The sequence below is a fragment of the Meles meles genome, chromosome 8 (assembly GCF_922984935.1).
Source record: "Meles meles chromosome 8, mMelMel3.1 paternal haplotype, whole genome shotgun sequence".
Taxonomy (NCBI): Eukaryota; Metazoa; Chordata; class Mammalia; order Carnivora; family Mustelidae; genus Meles; species Meles meles.
In genome coordinates this window covers 46,073,145-46,093,197 of record NC_060073.1, presented here as the reverse complement: position 1 = coordinate 46,093,197, position 20,053 = coordinate 46,073,145, and the positions used below count along the sequence as shown (strand labels likewise).

Below are 20,053 nucleotides of genomic sequence, written 5' to 3'. Positions count from 1 at the left end.
AATGCAGATAGTAAAATAATACAATGTTTTTTCAAGTGATAGCTTATATTTCTCTGAGAAAGACTGAAAGTCTGAAAGACTTCTCAGAGAAATATAATCTCAAGTTCTTTGTTAGATTTAGGAAGCAGTTTATATTGTCATGAGGAGTTTTGTGAAAACTTAGGAAAATAGTTCAGAATCTGTTCAGCCTCGCTAAGGTTATGTTTTAAACCAAACCAAACCAATCTTTAAATGCTCCAATTTTAAAAAGATGATTTGCTCATTTAAGTGATCTAATTCTTAGCCTTACGAACTCTGCAATCAAATGACTTCAAGCCCAATTTTTTTTTGTTTCAGTTGAGAATCATAGCTATGTATATTTTTCTTTAATGTGCATTTTTAAAAATAACTGAAATTTTCCTGACAACATGTGTTTTGAATTTTCTGCAACTCAGGTGTTTTAAATTGTTTAGTAGAGTGAGTTGATTCTAAAGGCCATCTAGGTGGAGCTGATCTAAATTAGAGATTGAGAATTCTTGAAGAATAATTTATGGTTTTCCTTAGTGGGTGATACAATGTTAGGTCACTTGACACTACATTTGTAACATCCTTTCTCTGCATATTGGTTCTTCCCACTGGAAAAGTTCTACCTCCATGACATCAGGACAGGATCTAAGGAATCTAAGGAGATTCAAATAAATTTCAAATGGTGCTCTGTCTACAGAAATGCTCTGGGAAATCCTACAAAAGAGAAGGAATGGGTCTTTTTTTAAAGGGCATGGTCCTAGGCACTTGGCTTATAGTTTCATGATTAACTCCCCAATAACCACTGGAACTAATTAAAAAAAATTTTTTTTTCTTTTTTTTTTGGAACTAATTATTATTAATCACAGATGAGGATACTGAGGCTCAGAGAGGTCACAGGCGTTATGATAGAACCAGAATCTGAAGTCCAAGTCAGTCTAACTCAAAAACACAAGCTTTTTTTCACTTTTCCACATTTCTTTAAAGATCTCTCCCTTCCCTTCTTTAAACTGCTATGATATTCCACCTAGAATGTAGTTCAGATTCAATGTGCCCACTCCTCAAGCACCTCAGATGGTTCCAATCATCTAAGAGATGAACCTAGATGGGCCATGGCAATGATCTGTTTCAACCTGCCTTTCTACCAGTTACATGTCAGGCACCAGACGAGGCATGCTACATGGATTATTTTACTAAATCTCCACACCAACCCCTTGTGTTTAGAAACTACAATATTCCCATTTCTCAGATAGAGAAACTCTGGCAGTCTAACTTCAAATCTTTTGCTCTTATCCACCATTGTAGTCCAGTGATGGGTGGAGCGAGGAAGGAAGGGAGGAATGGAGAGGGGAGAGAAGAGAAAAAAAGTGGGGAGAGAGAGAAGAGAGAGAGCATGAAGGAGGGAGGAAGGGGGGAAACATTTATTAAATGCCTAATACATATATATATAAAAGAGATTTACTGGGAGGTTAAATATTGTATCATTTAATTCTCAAATTCTGACATTTTTACAGATAAGTAAACTAAGGCTCTGAGATATTCACTCAGCAAAGGTAAAGCCAGGATTGAGTGCTGGTTCCCTTCACACCACACATGTCCAATACTGTGTTTTGTAGATCGTAAGTACTTAATTAAAATGGAATGGAATTGAAAATAGTGTGTTCATGGGATAAAGAATGCACTGCCAGTCATAAGACCCAAACTAAGACAAAGAAAGCGAGGTAAAAATGGATGGATGTAAAAGATAGATGATCAGGTCTGTTAAACAGTTCTTCAAAATTACTATCATTCTAAAACTGAACATTGTAGGAACATTCCTGAAGATGTTTCAAGCTTTTATGCAGACCCATAGGAGAAAATCCATGTTTCTCCTGAGAAACTATTTTATTTATATACTAGAAAAGTTTACAGAGTAGAAATTTATTTATATAGTAGTAGTGGATCTTATAACACATCTCCTCTTGGTCTTGTTACCACAAAGCTCACAGTCAAGTCTGCAGCCCATTTCCAGCAATTACATAAACATATATTAGAAGAACTTTTCTTCTCTCGTTTTTACCTTGTTTTATTGTATGTATGGTTGAGGAACAAACCACCCCAAACAAACAAAGTATGGTTGAGGAACAAAGCACTCCAAATTATTTTTGCATTAAGATACAAATATAAGTAATATCATTTTATTAAATTTTTTGTCCTGTAATTCAAACAGAATCAAATCAATAATCACTTCTAAATGTTCACAATGCTTGATCAGTAAAGACTGTTCTTAAAGTTGGGGTGAATGCAATTAAAACACATATTGTATACACATGTATTCCATGATCTGGAACAGCATGTATTTGAATTATCCACCCCCATTTCAAAAACCCTTTCCGGGGGCGCCTGGGTGGCTCAGTGGGTTAAGCCTCTGCCTTCAGCTTGGGTCATGATCTCAGGGTCCTGGGATGGAGCCCCACATCGGGCTCCCTGCTCAGCAGAGAGCCTACTTCCCTCTCCCCCTCTGCCTGCATCTCTGACTACTTGTGATCACTCTCTGTCAAATAAATAAATAAAATCCTTAAAAAAAAAAAACCTTTCCGAGTGTTCACTAGACCAAAACTCTTTTTGTAATAATACTAAGACATTATTTGCCTATTCTCTAATGAGTGTACAATGGAATTTCCCAGAAGCTACGTGGCATTGTGATAAGGCAGCACACCGAATGCAGAAGCAGAAAGGAGAATCCAGCTGTCTTCCACTAAGCCAGGCATTAAAGAGATTTGCAAAAACATAAGACAAAGCTATCCTTACTATTTTGTTATTTTGAAAAATCTACTTAATGCTCAAAAGTGTTATTTATATTAATATCTAAGGGGTTTATTATTATTCTTAAATAAATATATTGTCCAATTTTTAGTTTTACTATCTCACATGTTAAATATTGATAAATATGTCCCACATAAACAACAACTCTTTGGGGCCTTAGATAACTTCCAAGAATGTAAAGGGGCCTTGAGACCAAAACCAGTTGAAAACAGTTGATCTGGAAGGACTAAGAGTTTAGATTTAGAAGGGATTAGATCTAGGAAGATGAAGGGTTAAAAAGTACCTGCTATAGTAGTAGGTTAGGTCTGTAAAATCCTCAGCACTAGTAAATTTGCTCCATACGTGCCCAAACCAACAGCTCTTTATGTGAAGTTATTAACTGGACGTATCCAATTTTAACCCTTTCACTGGGAGACCCAGTAACTGAACATGGGCTTTTGAGTTAAAACACTTGTTGTAAACAAAAACTCACAGTCCTTTTTTTTTTTTTTTTTTTTTTTTTTTTGCTCTTTCCCCCACCACTATCCTCAGGAAGTATCTTAAGCTTTATAAGCCTTGTAAAAAAAAATGAATTCTCACCATTCTTTCCATTTAACGTGCAGAAAACTAAGGTGCCAAACAAGTTTGTTGTTGTTTTTTATGAATTAGGTCTTAAACTAGTAGCTAGGCAACCAATCAAGTAGCCGTGACAACAGAAATAAAAGAAGCTTAATGATTACCTTCAGCCAGGAGCCTCCATACAGCACTGCATAGCTGCCCAGTGTTATTGGTTCAAATATAAAATCTAATGTTAATAAAACTTCAAGTTTTCTCTGATATTTCAGGAGTTTTGATCTGCATATGCTGTTTTACAGAAACACTCTCACACGTATAAATAGAAATATTCTTTTCAAGGCAATATGCATGAAGCATATGTCTCTAAGTAGACCTGTCTCATGATTTTAGCGTTCCCTTCATTCAAATTGATGTTTGAAACTCAGATGCATAGCTTGCTTTAGGTTTTAGGTAAAACTGCCTTGTCAATCTCACAGAGATGTAGGGAGCAAGTGAGACTCTGGACAGAGGGAGTGATGGAGCAGAGAGATCTAAAGCTGGTCTTAGTTTCTTGATCTTCCAAACAGGAATAGTAATACCTACATCCCTGAGTCGGGGAAAGATTCAGCAGATATAATGTATGTCACACCGGTTTTGAAGCTCAGAAACACTATAATAATATACATTGTCGTGATGTGAAAAGTACTACCTGCTTTTTAAAAGCCAACTACCACTCTGCTTTGCAAACGAAAACATTACAATTTGAATTTGTCCCCTTCCTGTAAAATCTGTAATGTGTCCAAAACCCTCATGGCACAAGTTGCTGTTATCTGGGGAAAAGGTTAACACAGAAAAAGGCACCACAACTGAACACACAAGTCAACTGCTCCCAAAAACTACCACGCTGATGAATCAGTCCTATGTACATACATCTTTGGAAACAACAAAACCTCACTAATCCACGTGCTCTAGAAGAGCTCATTCATTCCAAACACACTTTGCCAAATAATTTGCTCGCAATCCCCTTTCACTTATTGTTGTGTGGCTGTATTGATCTTCTGTCTGAATTTATCCCATTGTGTAACAATGAACATGTGAATCAACTGTATAAATAAATAACAAAGAGCTGTGGCAATTGACAATGTGAAGCAGAAGACATCCAGCATGTTTTCCATTTCCAATAAAAGGGGGCAGTATTACATCAGTGTAATACTGATGTACTGTTCTGATATTTTTGCAAAGTATGGTTGAGGAACAAGAATCTACACTTGCAAAAATTGAACAAGTGCCTTTTTGAGCAAATAAGAACAAGTTTACAGGGCGCCTCAGTGATTGAATGATTACGTTCCTATGAGCTTGGTTGAAAAAATATCATTTGGGCATGAGAGATGCATGTAGTTAGCAAGAATCAAGTTAAATATTTTCAAATACCATAGATTGAAATTTTGGTTTTTGAAAATATGTAAAAACATATATTAAGTTAGTAAGGACAAAAGCTTGCTAGAACTCTCATATAATACCACTTGTTATGGCCGGATTCTAGCAGGTAGCTGCTAGTGTATACCAGTTACTGGAAGAATGAAAAAGAAAAATGCGTATCTTAACTTTATTCTCAGTAACCTTCTGATCTAAGACATTTTGGTCCCAGGGAACAGTATGTTAACCCATTCACCACTGGAGAGTATCAAAGAGTGAAAATTTAACAAAATTAGCAATCATTTGACAACCTGTCTGAGGTCTTAAAGTAAGGATGGAATATTAACTGAGCATTCCCTGTGTCAGATGAGTGCTCTGAATGTTTTCCCTCGAACCAATCCTTCAAGGAAAGGGTAAGGATCTCCGTTTTACAAGTATGCTTATTGAGACTCACAGAGGTTAAGTAATTTAATTAAGTAACACAGTAGGAAAACAGTACAGGATGCTACTAGGATTAATCCTAGAAACTGAGTCCCAGGATTAACCAACTCCAATACACATGCTCTCCTCAATTTTCCATGTGGCCTCTAATTGTGTTGCTGTTCCAGCTCTCACCTCTGCTTTTGTCTCTTGGTCTATATTAGCACCATTCAACCTTCACTTTCCTCACTGATAGCTTTCCAGGGGCAGAACCAATGGCCATCGTGGCATGGAAGAATGACTTAGACCAGACAGGAGGTGACAAGTATGCAGGATGCAGGGGACTCAGCACTTTTCTGCTTCATGGTTCTTGATTCTTTTTACTGTCTTACTCCATCAAAGGTTTGAGATTGCCAATGTCAGAAGTACTTAGTACTTCTATGTGGAATAGCCTTAAAGATCTCATAGAAAATTAGTATATGAGTCCGGCACAGTTCTATAAATAAGAACGTCATTGTCGTGCTCGCTTTGGCAGCACATATACTAAAAAAAAAAAAAAAAAAAAAAAAAAAAAAGAACATCATTGTCTAAGAATTAGGACAGCTGAAATTTCATTCCTGTTCTGCCATGAACCTACCATGTGACCATGGCAAGTCATTTTCATTCTCTAGGTCCCAGTGTTTCCATCAAATTGAAGTGATTAGGCCAGATCAAATACAATGTCCCCTCCAATTCTTCCACGCCACGCTTTTAATCCCATCAATGTACTTCAGAGACACTGTGATAGGAGTGTCCGTGGTAGCTTGCTTTGCTACTTGATAAGATCAAGCATTTTTCTTAAAAGCGTCTCAGAATGTGAGGGGAATGGCAATTCAGACCACAAGCATATAGATGTGTAATCTGCCTATTTATGAGCAACTCTGATCAGTAGGGAATCAATCTACTGGCTCATCAAGATTATTAAGATGAGCAAAATAACCAGATTCCCAAGTTACATAACAGCAATTCAGGAAAGCTCTAACCAATTACCAAGTCAGTATACAAACATCAGGAAGGTCAGAGAAGTTACAGATTGTGCTTTAACACTGAAATGGCCCACTCTGCCTCACTTCTCTTCTGGCCAGATGCCCTTCACTGAGCTCTAAGGATATTTAGAAGCAGCCTATTTAAAATTCTGCTGTGTATTGTCATGACTAAAATACTTTCTATCTTAGAGATGTCAAAACAACAAAATTTGGTAAGCAATTAGTCTATAATATGATCTAATTGCACTGGTACTTAGGGATAAAGATGGATGGTGTTCTTGATGTGGAAAGCTAAAGCTGAGGGCAGTTAACTTAGACTTCTGCTGGCAGGACACTCACAGTCCACACACAGAGGCTGTGTTGAAATGATGGAGCATAACAGCTCCTAAGGTGCCGTTACAGTCTATTTTCCCTACAATCTATATATTTAAAAGACCCTAAATATCCCGTGACACAGCCGACCAGAACAACTCCATCGGTGCCGTTCTGGCCAATCAAGTGAACAATGTTTCATTTTAAAGTGCTAAAATCAGGATTTACCCAATAAAGTGAAATATGCCACGGGTAAATTTGTATTCAGATGGACATATATGTGAGTCTATACATGACAAAGAGACAGCACCCCATGCCCGTGTAGGAAATGTTTGTCCACACTTACCATACATACAAAGCATGTTTTATACATACCTCATGTTACTAAATGTCACAGAAACACTACAGTGGACATCCTGATGCTTTGCCCAGATCCCCCCTTAGGACTGAGAGATTGACTCCCTCAACTGCAGGGAATGTTGATGGTAGCTAACCCTCAGTTGTTGGCCCTCTTTGGAATTCCCTCAGCTAAAGAGAGTCACCTCACCCAAAGTCATGTCCCCTGGCCAGGGTAGTCCTCATCCAATGACTGGTTGACACAAGTGTATGAAAGTTCATTCCCTCCACCCAATTTGGGACAATTCTGAATGACCATGGCAGGCTTGAAGCTTCCCATGGGGTTGACTGAGGCTTGACTGACACTGCATCATAGACCAAGCCTGCTGGTGTCCTTTTCCTTCCACAGGGGCGGCTAGAAAGAGCGCATCCCAGTAAACATGCTCGCTAATGTCTCATTATCCTTCTCAAGGAACCCAAATCTGTGATACATTCCTTCGTAAAGACTGTCCAAATAAGACAGTGACAAGGTATGCTTAATAAATTATAGCATTTTATGACAGCAACACTGCGAAAAATTCTCTAAAACTATATTATGGGTTACAAAGAACAAATTCATAAATCTAATTTATGGATCTCTATATTTAAGAAAACAGATAATTCCAAAGTGAACAATTCTGAAGGCACTTAAATTGAATTTGTCACAATCCATTTCACCCATCTTATTGCACATTATATATTTACTCTCTTTGACCTCAGAAGAAAATCTGATCCTCACAAGAAAAATCAGTATCCCATGGAACCTCATAAAATTAAGATGGATATTTTGATTATGAGCGAGCCAAAGCTACCATAATGCTGTTCTTAATTTACTCTTCTTTCTGCTTCTAACCTAACAAGCAAGGACAGATATCAGCTCTAGAAACTCAACAAAGCCTATAAGCCCACAAAATACACGTTCAAAACAGTGAAATTACTAGGAAGCAGATCATGTTAAGGAGGGCTTGTGACACCAAGAACCATAAGATACCTGGGAATAAACCTAACCAAAGAGGTAAAGGATCTGTACTCGAGGAACTACAGAACACTCATGAAAGAAATTGAAGAAGACACGAAAAGATGGAAGACCATCCCATGCTCTTGGATCGGAAGAATAAACATTGTTAAAATATCTATACTGCCTAGAGCAATCTATACTTTTAATGCCATTCCGATCAAAATTCCACCGGTATTTTTCAAAGAGCTGGAGAAAATAATTAAAATTTGTATGGAATCAGAAGAGATCCCGAATTGCTAAGGAAATGTTGAAAAACAAAAACAAAGCTGGTGGCATCACATTACCTGATTTCAAGATTTACTACAAAGCTGTGATCACCAAGACAGCATGGTACTGGCATAAAAACAGGCATATAGACCAGTGGAACAGAGTAGAGAGCCCAGATATGGACCCTCAACTCTATGGTCAAATAATCTTCGACAAAACAGGAAAAAATATACAGTGGAAAAAAGACAGTCTCTTCAATAAATGGTACTGGGAAAACTGGACAGCTATATGTAGAAGAATGAAACTTGACCATTCTCTTACACTGTACACAAAGATAAACTCGAAATGGATAAAAGACCTCAATGTGAGAGAGGAATCCATCAGACTCCTAGAGGAGAACATAGGCAGTAACCTCTTCAGTATCAGCCACAGCAACTTCTTTCAAGATATGTCTCCAAAAGCAAAAGAAACAAAAGCGAAAATGAACTTTGGGACTTCATCAAGATCAAAAGCTTCTGCACAGCAAAGGAAACAGTCAGCAAAACAAAAAGGCAACCAACGGAATGGGAGAAGATATTTGCAAGTATCTTCAGTACAGACAAAAGTCTGATATCCAGGATCTATAAAGAACTCCTCAAACTCAACACACACAAAACAGATAATCATATCAAAAAATGGGCAGAAGATATGAACAGACACTTTCCCAATGAAGACATACAAATGGCTATCAGACACATGAAAAAATGTTCATCATCACTAGCCATCAGGGAGATTCAAATTAAAACCACATTGAGATACCACCTTATACCAGTTAGAATGGCCAAAATTAGCAAGTGTTGGAGAGGATGTGGGGAAAGGGGGAAAGGGGGAAAGGGGAACCCTCTTACACTGTTGGTGGGAATGCAAATTGGTGGAGCTGCTTTGGAGAACAGTGTGGAGATTCCTCAAGAAATTAAAAATAGAGCTTCCCTATGGCCCTGCAATTGCACTACTGGGTATTTACCCCAAAGATACAGATATAGTGAAAAGAAGGGCCATTTGTACCCCAATGTTTATAGCAGCAATGGCCACGGTCACCAAACTATGGAAAGAACCAAGATGCCCTTCAACGGACGAATGGATAAGGAAGATGTGGTACATATACACGATGGAGTATTATGCCTCCATCAGAAAGGATGAATACCCAACTTTTGTAGCAACATGGACGGGACTAGAAGTGATTATGCTGAGTGAAATAAGTCAAGCAGAGAGAGTCAAGTATCATATGGTTTCACTTATTTGAGGAGCATAACAAATGACATGGGGGTTATGGGGAGATGGAGAGGAGAAGGAAGCTGAGGGAAATTGGAAGGGGAGGTGAACCACAAGAGACTATGGACTCTGAAAAAGAACCTGAGGGTTTTGAAGGGGCGGGGGGTGGGAGGTTGGGGGAACCAGGTGGTGGGTAATAGGGAGGGCACGTATTGCATGGAGCACTGGGTGTTGTGCAAAAACAATGAATACTGTTACGCTGAAAAAATAAATAAATAAAAATTTAAAAAAAAAAAGGAGGGCTTGTGAACTCTCCTTGTACATAGAGGAATATAATGGATTCTTCCATTATGTTTGTCTTTTCCAGTGCAACCCCAGTAAAGTCATCTACAGAGACAGTTCTCTTCAACCAGGAAACCAGAGTTTTCTGGTTCTGCAGAAACTACTTTTCCACTTACCTTCAGGGGCTCCATTATATTCAGTGTGACATATTTTATGTCAAACTTGGATTTATTAATTTTTTTTTCAATTGTAACCTAATCTCTCATCTCTTTCCCACATCTTACAAAACAAAACAAGGTCATTTCAGTACCTCAGACTTCTCCCTTCCAAATGAATTAAGAAAAGTCAATGAACAACATTTAACATTAACTTCTAGAATTTGAAGTTAGTAGTGTCTTAAGTTTGAACACTAACTCCAACTGATGATACAAATTCAACAATACAGAGTCATGGTGTCAGGCAAACCAAGATTCATTGCTGGAAGCAATGTACACCCAGTGCCAATTTACTACTGGGTGTGGTGCACGTGGATTAGGATGCTCTCTTCCGAGCCCGATTGGAATGACAGATGGCCTTCAGTGAATGGCAGAGTCGCCGCAACAATACTGAATTTATTTCTCACTACTCCCTCAAACTAAATGGCATAGGGACACATTACGTTTTAAAGGTTCTCTATGCTAGCATTCTGAACAAAAATTTCTAGATGCATTTTTCCAAGAAATATTTCATTCAGAGCATTAATCAAAAGCAAATGATTTTCATAATTTAATAACAGAATGGTTATTGAAATGAAATAATTTGGAGTTTTTTGGTGGAATGAAGTTTCTGAGATGTTTAATTCTAAATACATTTTATCTAGCCCAGTGATTTTTCAACTAGCGGCCCTAGTCTCCTTCCTCCCCCAACAGAAGACATTTGGCAATGTCTGGAGACATTTTGGGTTGTCAGCAAAGGGAGGGGTGTTACTAGCATCTAAGAGTAGGGGTCAGATAGTACCCCCCACCATGACAAAGAAATATCAAGTCAAAGGAAAAAAAAAGTCAGTAACACTGAGATTGAGAAACCCTAGTCTAATCTAATTAACCTCAAGTTTCCATAGCTTTGGGTAGCAACTCGTTGGAAAAGAGTTTAACTATGCGAGTTAGCCAAAATTCCCAAATCTGAGAAATCTGCTGTTTCTTTCTTCTGACCTTCCAATTATTGTGTGAGGAACTCTTAGCTGTGACAAAATAGTATATTTGTTCTCTATATTCAAGGTCACCTGTGATTTAATTAAAAGGGATAGGAAACATAAGAAAATTCCCACTCTACCAGGAGCCATACTAGGTGTATTCACATCTATCTTATTTCATTGTAACTCAGGTTATTATCCTCATATTATAGATGAAGAAACTGAGATTCAGGGAGGGTAATTAACTTACCAAATACCACACAGATGGTAAGCAGCAACTCAGTGACTACCAAGTGAGAATATTTATTTCAAAACTCATTAATACTTTCTCATATATACAAAGAAAATTTCAGAATCACTAATGGTTGTTACTACTCAAAGAAAACTTTGGAATCATTAATAGTTAATGGGATAAAGAGGATAAGTAAATTTTTACCATATATTTTTCTGTATTAGGATTTCCAATAAACATATTACTTTCATTTGAAAACTAATAAATTAAAAAATTTTCAAATACATCATTGACATACTTCTCAGATTAATTTTAGGATTAACCCTTGACAAAAGAGTAAAGTAGATGGTGCCAAGTGTATGTACCTGGTCTGTTGTTGTTGTTGTTAACCCCATTTCTCACTCAATATCTCCACACCAAAACTTCTTTGCTCACTCAGAAACCCCAAAAGGATCTTATAACATTATTCACATCAAGATTTAATATGTTATTTCATGGTGTTCTCACTGAGAATATAATATCAAAGACTAAAAGATCGACTCTGTGTTTATCTCTAATATCAGAATGGTAGAAGAGGTTTGGGGGCAAGACTCTTCTACTCTTGTGGTCCTGAGACCTCACTGTAAATGTAACCATCTATCCAGGCAGATCTTAAAGGGGTTCTGCCTTGTGAGGATGGGGCACTTAAGTTGATTAAGCAGATCCAGTGAATGGTGTGTGCATGACGAGGCCCAAGTATATAAAAGTTTATGGCTTAACAGGCATCAAAAGACCCATATTTCCCCAAATAGTTTCTCTCCTACTTGATCTGGACCTCCTACCAAGAGGATCAAGAAAGGCAAAGGGGTCCAATAGTGACCAATTTTTTATTGATTGTTTGATGTTAACCTTCGTACCTCAGTGCAATGAGCACACAATGAAATTTTTCACTAAGCTTCAGGAAATCAACAATGGCTTCCTAATCTATGTAAGGACTGATCACATTCATAATTTGAGAATTCTATCATATGTCCATCCCCTTAAACTCCTTCCCAGCCCAAGAATTCCAGTCATCTGCTAGAATGGCTGAAGAGTATAGGAGATCAATCAAGAATTAGAGGTTGATTTAACATGAGGAATGGTTCTGTATCCCACTGTAACTGGTTTAATTGTGTTCCTCAAAAAGATCTTCAAGTCCTAACCCTTGGTCCCTGTGAATGTGAACTTACATGTAATCAAATTAAAATGAAGTCACACTGGGTTAGAGTGGACCCTAAACCCAATGACTTGTGCCCTTCTAAGAAGAGGGAGATTGGGAGACACACATACACACACACACTGAAGACAGCCATGTGGACAGAAGCAGAAATTGAAGTGATGCAGCTATAAGGCAAGGAATGGCAAAACTTGCCAGCAACCATCAGAAACCAGGATGAGGCAAGGAAGGAATCTTTCTTAGAATTTTCAGGAGTAAGGCCCAGGCAACACTTTGATTTTAAACTAGTCTCCAGAATAGGGAGAAAATAAATTGGTATTGTTTTAAGCCACCTAGTTTGTGATCACTTGTTATAGCTTTAGGAAATGAATACATCCAAAATCTCAGACTGTCACATCACCCTGCGTTTTGAAGAGGAAACAAAGAAAAATAAATGACACCCTGGTTATAGCTATATATTCAAATATTTAAGTAACAGTACACACGACCTTATACTTGTCTCATGATTTTTTCCACATGCTAGTTAAAGACTCCTTCTAGGAAATAGGAAAGTATAAGTTTATTAGAAAGAATGGAGTCTATCACAGCACCCATGCTAGAGCTAGCAAGGATGGAAACAAAGAGGAGACTCTTGGTCCTAATTTAATAAGTTATTTTCAGCCTATACCAAATAAATGTATGAATGGAAATAACTTTTAAATTTATTCTAAAATCATTACCAAAGACACTGTCCGGTGTGCTACTCATTTGTCCCTCTACAGTTCTCATTAAAAACAAACAAAAAACAAAAACAAAACAAAACAAAAAAAAACTTTCAGAAAATGGCACTGGGAAAATACGGTCATCTCTTTTTAAAAAATGGCATGTTTCACTTCTTCATCAGATAATCAGAATTTCTCACCCAGGGTACTACAACAGCCTCTCAACTGGTCTCCCTGTTTCCATTCTTAACTTCCTGGAGTCTATTCAGAATAATCCTTTTATATGTAAATCACACCATGTTTCTGCCCTGGACAAAACCCATCTGGGGATTTCCATCACTCTTAGAATAAAATGCAAATCCTTTCCAGGGCCTAAAAGGTCTAGCGTGTCACTCCAGGCTATCACTTTGTCCAACTGTTCTTCCTCCTTGGGCTCATCTTGTCACAGGGGTCTCTGTGTTGCTGGTATACTCTAAGGGCCTCTCCACGCATCACCCCTGCTACCCGCACACTCTTCCTTCTGCTCTTCACCCAGCCTGCCCATGCCTTCCCTGAGGTCTCCTTTAAGTGTCGTTTCCTCACAGCGTCCCTTCCACCCCATCTAGACGAACACGCTCTAACTCCTTACATAACTTGCTTCTATTTCTCTCAGGGCTTTTATTCACCTCCTGATATTACTCACATTGTATTATCTATTAATCATTGATCTCCTCGTCATCTGTGCCCCCCATCACAGCAGGGGCTCCATGCGAGCAGGGATTTTTGTCTGGTTTGCTTACTGTTGTATCTCCTATGCCAAGAACAGTGTCTACTACAGAATAAGCACTTGATACGTAATTTGTTGAATCAAAAAAATGAATGCCTTTGTAAGTTGTTTTGTTTTATTTTTTGCCCTGGCTGATAAGAAACTTAGTAATAAATTCAATGGTGAGTCACAGTAATAGAGTAGCCTTCATCATGAGTATATACTCTTCTTCCTCCCTCTATTCCTGTTCTAGTCACCTCATTTATCCCCTCCATTATAAAACATTTTAAATCTTTTGTAATGGGACAGAAAAACATCAATAGGCAGGTAGGGTGAATGCCGGGTTGGGTGCCTGGTTGGGTGCATGGGAGGCAACCCCACAGTAAGTGGGAAAGGGTGTATGTGTTCATCGGCAATAATGCTTAAAAGTGATAAAAAACAGCCCCCAAGCTAGAAGCCCAGCTCTTTGGCTGCCTGGAAAGAGCCAGATGAGAATAAGCCAATGGGTCTAATATAGCCAGTGAAGGAGAGAAGTAAGTTTTACCTTTTCATTCCTGCAGTTGTTCAGCCCCATATTATTCATGGAGGACAGTTTCCCATCAACACCATGTGGTTGTTGCTGCTGTTGCTCCCGCTGGATCTGCTCTCTCATCTTCCGAGCCTCCTGAATGGCTTTCATCACTGTGTCCTGATCTCCAAACAGGGCAGGGGAGTTGAGACTGGACAGGATATCTGCATACACAGGATGCTTTATTAGAAGCTAATGAGGTTAGACGCTAACAAAATACTGCCACTATCCACTCCCCTGTAGAATGCTGCATTCTCTGAGCAAGGAAGGGGAGTGTTTGCTCTTAAGAAAACCACAGTTCTATACAGAGAGCACTGGGAAACCAAGACTTGCTGGCCGGCCTTTGAGCCCTTGGAGGACACCCCAGCACTCCAGTTAATCTGGGCCCTGTCACCCTACCTTCTCACAGAGGAAGGTTCCTAGATTCCAGCTGCCAACTCTGTGTGTGTGTGTGTGTGTGTGTGTGTGTGTGTGTGTGTTCTGGTGAGATCTAACAATTAGTAGGGGAGTAGTATGGAAGAAGGGAGTGAGGAGAGGTACAGAGATATCTATATTCAGGATGCCTGGTACACTGGGTATACTAATGCAACTAATGCAGGAAAGCGGTTTCTGGCCTAGCAGGAAAATTCTGTGAGTCTACGTGTGTACTTTAGCGACATCTTTATCTGTGCGTTAGTATGTCCACTGCAGGAGAGAGGGGGCGGGAAGGAATGCGCTGCACTCTCCATTCCCCAATCACTGGCTGGTTAATGAAGCACTCTACTCACCATGCTGCCTCAGTTATTTACCCAGAGAATGACAACCCATTCCCTACCCGGAGCCAAACACCTACTGCTCTCAGCTCCCTGTCTTCCTGAGGGGGAGGCTGTATGTGTGGGAATGGTTTTCACATCAGTACAAAGCTTCAAATAAAGTGAGAACAAATATTTACTTTCATTATATTCCATACAACTCAGAGGGGAAAAAAAAATTAAACTGCCTAATTTTTTTCAGTATCTTGCATTTTACTGTGGGTTAAAATTAATACTTTACACAAGCTTTTCCAATTCTTAGACCAAAAGAAGGCAATTGCTTGCTGACTGATCGATTTCAGCTGCTGTGGTCAAGTTTAATGCAATCCACTTGTTTGTATCCTCGTGTGAACATTTCATCACACATGAATGTGTGTCCACACGCATACACCTCAGACAGGACAGAGGAAACCAGACTAGAGGCAAGTCCATACCATGCATGTGTGTGTGTGTGCGGTACATGTGTATATGCGTGAGTCTAGAAAAAATTCCCAAGGCTATCTATAGTAAATTGTTTAACCGTCAAACAACTGCTTCTTAGGATATAGAAAACGCCTCAGCTTTTGCTCTGGAGCTTTTCTGATAAAAACCAAACAGAACATTTCTATCCAACACCATCTGAATGAAATTGTGATTGCTTCAGCCCATTTCTAGCTTATGATCTAAGAAATCTGCTCTGCAGAAGGATAAACTCTCTAAGAGCAGGGCCTGTGATGTACTTATCTTTGTCCTTCACAGTGCCCAGTAGAGCAAACAAATACCGTCCAAACAAAATTCAGAAGTGGACAATGGGAAAGCCATTAAAGCCATTTCAAGATCAAGCCTATTATTTGTCCCTAAGTTGGCTTTTTTCCCCCTCTCTCTTATCTCACAACTTACAACAACCCAGCCACCATATTCACATACTGGAAATGACTCCCTTCTTTCTCCCACACGAATTTCACGGGCCTGGAGTGAAAACCTCCTGGTCCCCTGCAGAGGCAGCCAGACTCAAAATGAGAATAGGCTGCTTTATGGATCCTAATATCCCAAGTTTTAATGAGGAAGAGGTATATCTCCCCATCAGAAGATTTACTTAAACCCAACACAGTGCAGCAAATACTCCAACTGCGAATTCACAAAAAAAGAACACTGAGTTTATTTAACTCAGGTGAGAGAATCCAGATTCTAGTCTTGGCTTTACTCATTCATAGCCACATGGTATCGGGCAAGCCATTTTACCTGTAAGAATCCATTTACTTCATCATACAATGAGGGTAATAATGCATTATGTCATAAGATGATTGTGAAAAATCAGATGAGATAATATAGTCAAAAATGGCTTTTCAACAGCAAATGGTTACACGTAACAGATTATTTTGTTTATTGTAATAAGCATTTCAGGCTCCAGGACTCAATAAGGCAAGGAAGGTAATGCGGTGAAGAAACGTAGTTCTGAGACCCCAATCCCTTGTTATCTCTATGTCTCATATGAAAATTAAGAGGCTTAGTAACAACATGTTAATACTTATTTGGCACTCTGCTGCTGACAAATGCTTTCCCCTTTATTGTTTCATTCCACGTGTATATGTAAATGTGTTGGTATTGGTTCAGTCTAGTTTTTTTTTAGATTGTATGCTTTTGAAGTGCCAGACACTATGCTAGGCATTTTATATGCATTTTCCTCCCTGAATTCTCATAACAAACTATGAGCTAGGTAATAATATTCCCCTCTAAGAGATTAGGAAACTGAGTTCAAAAATATTAAGTAACTTTCCCAGGGTCACATAACAAATAAGTGTAGGCTCTGAGTCCAAGTCTGTCTGATGCCAAAACCCATGTTTTCCCTCTATACTTCTCACAGGGCTATGAGTGTCCCTGGAGATACTTGGCAATATATCAGAGAGTGTTAGAAGCCCAAGGATCATTCTGACATATCTTATTAGATATCAATTTTATTTCATATTATGTCATTGAAGTGTGTGTGTCATTCACATTTGTTTTAATGCAAAACTAATATGGGATAAGACACAAAATTCACATACATTTTAAAAAGAAAATATAAAACTTCAAAGAAACTTTGGACTTTTGGCAGGCAACTTGGAGGCTAGGTCCCTTTAGGCCCTTAGAGGGTTCATGATCACTCTTGTCTGCCTAGAGTTACTTCAGTGGCAAAGCATTAACCAAGCACAGAAATCCCCAAGTCTCTGATTTGCTGAATCTAATGGCGGCCTCTAAAGAACCCATCCCAGCAGGATTTATATTATGACCTTTTCCAAAAGTTCTAATCACCCAAGATACTAAGAGGGGTCACGTTTCAGTAGAAAGGATTTTTACTTTTACTTTTCTTTTTTTTCCCCTTGGACTAAGGACTACTTTGGAAACAGGCATCGGTCATCCCTGAACAGGTTTGCTTTCTTTTACCTAATTCAGAAATCTCTTCCTGTTGTTGATCTTTCCATTTACCTAAAGAGGATCCTCTTCCCAAGCTTCCTCCGATGGGGCTGGGGATGCTGCTTTTGTTAGGCAGATTAACGGGGCTAGTTTTGCTGGCTGGGAAGAGGCTCTGGGTGGGAGATGTTGGGGACTTCACAGGCTCCGCTGTCTTGGGTCTGGAAGAGAGATTTAGCGGCTGTGCTGCTGCTTCATCCTACAAGAGTTTAACATAAATAATTATTAAAAAAAAAAAAAAAGACAAATGAAGCACATTATCACTTAGTAAGCCACAGTTATTTTACACCTCAGAGACAATGCCACATTCTCCTACAATAATAACAAAAGAAGCTAATTATCTACCTCCTTGAAGATTCATCGGAAGGAAACCTCATTAATTTCCCTGTGTTATGCTTCTATTTACATTAACTGTGTAGTTGGATCATTCTTTTTGCCAAATTAAAATCTGAATTAGCTCACATTACAGCTTAATTTCCTAATGTGTTTTCAAGGATCTAAATTAACCTAGGGCATTTACAAAGAATTATTTAAAATTTCAGCAGCTCTGTAGTGCTTTTGTGTTATTCTCTCTGAAAAGTTCTTGCAACTATAAATAGGCTCTGCAGCTAATTTTTTAATATATATTTTAAATCAAACAATTGCAAGTACTTTAAAAATGGAAACACAGGCTTCTTCTGCTCTCCTGGGCCTCTGCCCAGGGAGCCACATGCCACAGCATGGTTTCTATGTGGCTTTCTGGGTGTGGACACCCCTCATGGTCTAAATTCTGGTCTCTATTCAGGTTTAAAATTAATTTTTGCAAAGAGCAAGCACACATTATAATTATGTTTTACATACCATGCTATATGTAATTTATTTTTCATGTCCAAAGTGATGTCTCTTTATATTCTTTGCTATGTATATTTACAGAATGTCTATTTTAAGATGCCTGTCCTTCTATACTGGGCACAGTATTCAAGTATCTGACTTGTAACTCTAGTGTAACCAGGAACTTGAAAGCTAAACTCCTTGCCTTTGTCTCATTCATCCTGTAGTTAAAGACATATAACAACAGGTCCATTGTTTTAGAAACAGTTGTAATACAAACATACTCATTTAAATGTTCAGTTTTAAGATCTATATTATTGTGTTCTATAGTAAAATTGTCAGCAAATGTTAACTTCTGTTTTGCTTCTGAGAAAGCACAGAGAATTTTATTAATGTCACTTTTTAAAACACAATAGAGCTTGGAAACAGAACATCCTCCCCTTTGGGAAGAGAGCCTGATCCTAGCTAATCTCTAAGTTCTCCCCTACTACCATGGTCATTTAAGGGAGGACAGAAAGAGATTCCAGAAAAGGCTACTCAGGAGGAAGATTAGAGAGAGAAAATAGAAACAACATGGACAGAGAAGCCAGTATATACTCCGAGCACTGTGCTAGATATTTTCACGTATATTAGTTCATTTAACTATAAGTCGATAATTCTATGAGGTTGGGCAGTATTATTCTAAATTCACAAAGGAGGAAGGGTCAGAGTAACAAAATTATTGTTCAGATTCATACATGGGAGGACAACATTTGAACTCTAGTTTACTGGACTCCAAATCCCAGGTCCCTTTTCTATTAAACTATCAAAGAAAATAAGTCATTTGATAACGTAGTGAATTTTTTTTTGTCTTGGTGGGAAATAGATAATCTGGCACATCTCTGTTGCAATGTACATTTACCTTTATATCTAGACATAGGATGGAGTCTTAGGAAACATGACTGCATCATTATGCGTGTCAAAAATGTCTTATGTGCTTGATTACAATTTACTTCTCTTTACTCTGCACTCAAAGGATATTTAGACTAATTAGTTCCTTTTCTTCTATCTAAATAATAGTGACTTATATGCTAGGTATCTAGTTTTCAGCATGTTTGTTTTATTTGGGGTTCACTGAGCTTCTTAGGTATCCGAGTTCAGACTGTTCTTCAAAGTTGGAAAATTTTCAGCCATTACTTCTTCAAATATAGTTTTCTGTTCCTTCCTTTTCCTTCTGGGGTTCTGGGCGCACACATTAGGCCAGTTGATGTCTCACAGCACTGACAGTCTTCTTTTTATATATTTCATTTGGGATAGTTTCATCATTCTGTCATCAAGTTCACTAATCTTTTCTTCTCTGATGTCTAATCCCCTCAGGACTAGTCCAGTACACTTTTCATCTCAAAAACTATAATTCTTGGGTGCCTGGATGGCTCAGTTGGTTAAGCGTCTGCTTAGGCTCAGGTCATGATCCCAGAGTCCTGGGATTGAGCCCTACATTGGGCTCCCTGCTCAGTGGAAAGCCGGCTTCTCCCTCTCCCTCTGCCACTCCCCCTACTAGTGCTCTCTCTCTGTCAAATAAATTAATTAAAAACAAAAGCAAACAAATACCATATTTCTCATCTCCCAGACATTCCATGGATGTGTTCTATGTCCTACCTTATAATGCTCATGTTTTCTTCTATCTTCTTAAACATATGGAGCTTATAACATCTATTTTTCTCAGCTTTGAATATACCCTGATTATTTATTTTTATAATTCAATGATTGCCACTTCTGCCAA

At 38.4% G+C, this 20,053-nt stretch overlaps 1 protein-coding gene across 9 annotated transcripts in view; it reads right to left on the bottom strand.

The window, feature by feature from the left end:
* Positions 1-20,053, bottom strand: part of SOX6 (SRY-box transcription factor 6) — a 645,777-nt gene that overhangs the window by 67,728 nt on the left and 557,996 nt on the right. For all 9 annotated transcript variants that reach the window (XM_046016041.1, XM_046016039.1, XM_046016042.1 and 6 more), the window contains 2 exons: positions 17,497-17,680; positions 14,237-14,424 (listed from right to left, as the gene is read on the bottom strand). In XM_046016041.1, coding sequence (XP_045871997.1) covers positions 14,237-14,424; positions 17,497-17,680 — 372 coding nt within the window. The remainder of the gene's footprint in view (positions 1-14,236; positions 14,425-17,496; positions 17,681-20,053) is intronic.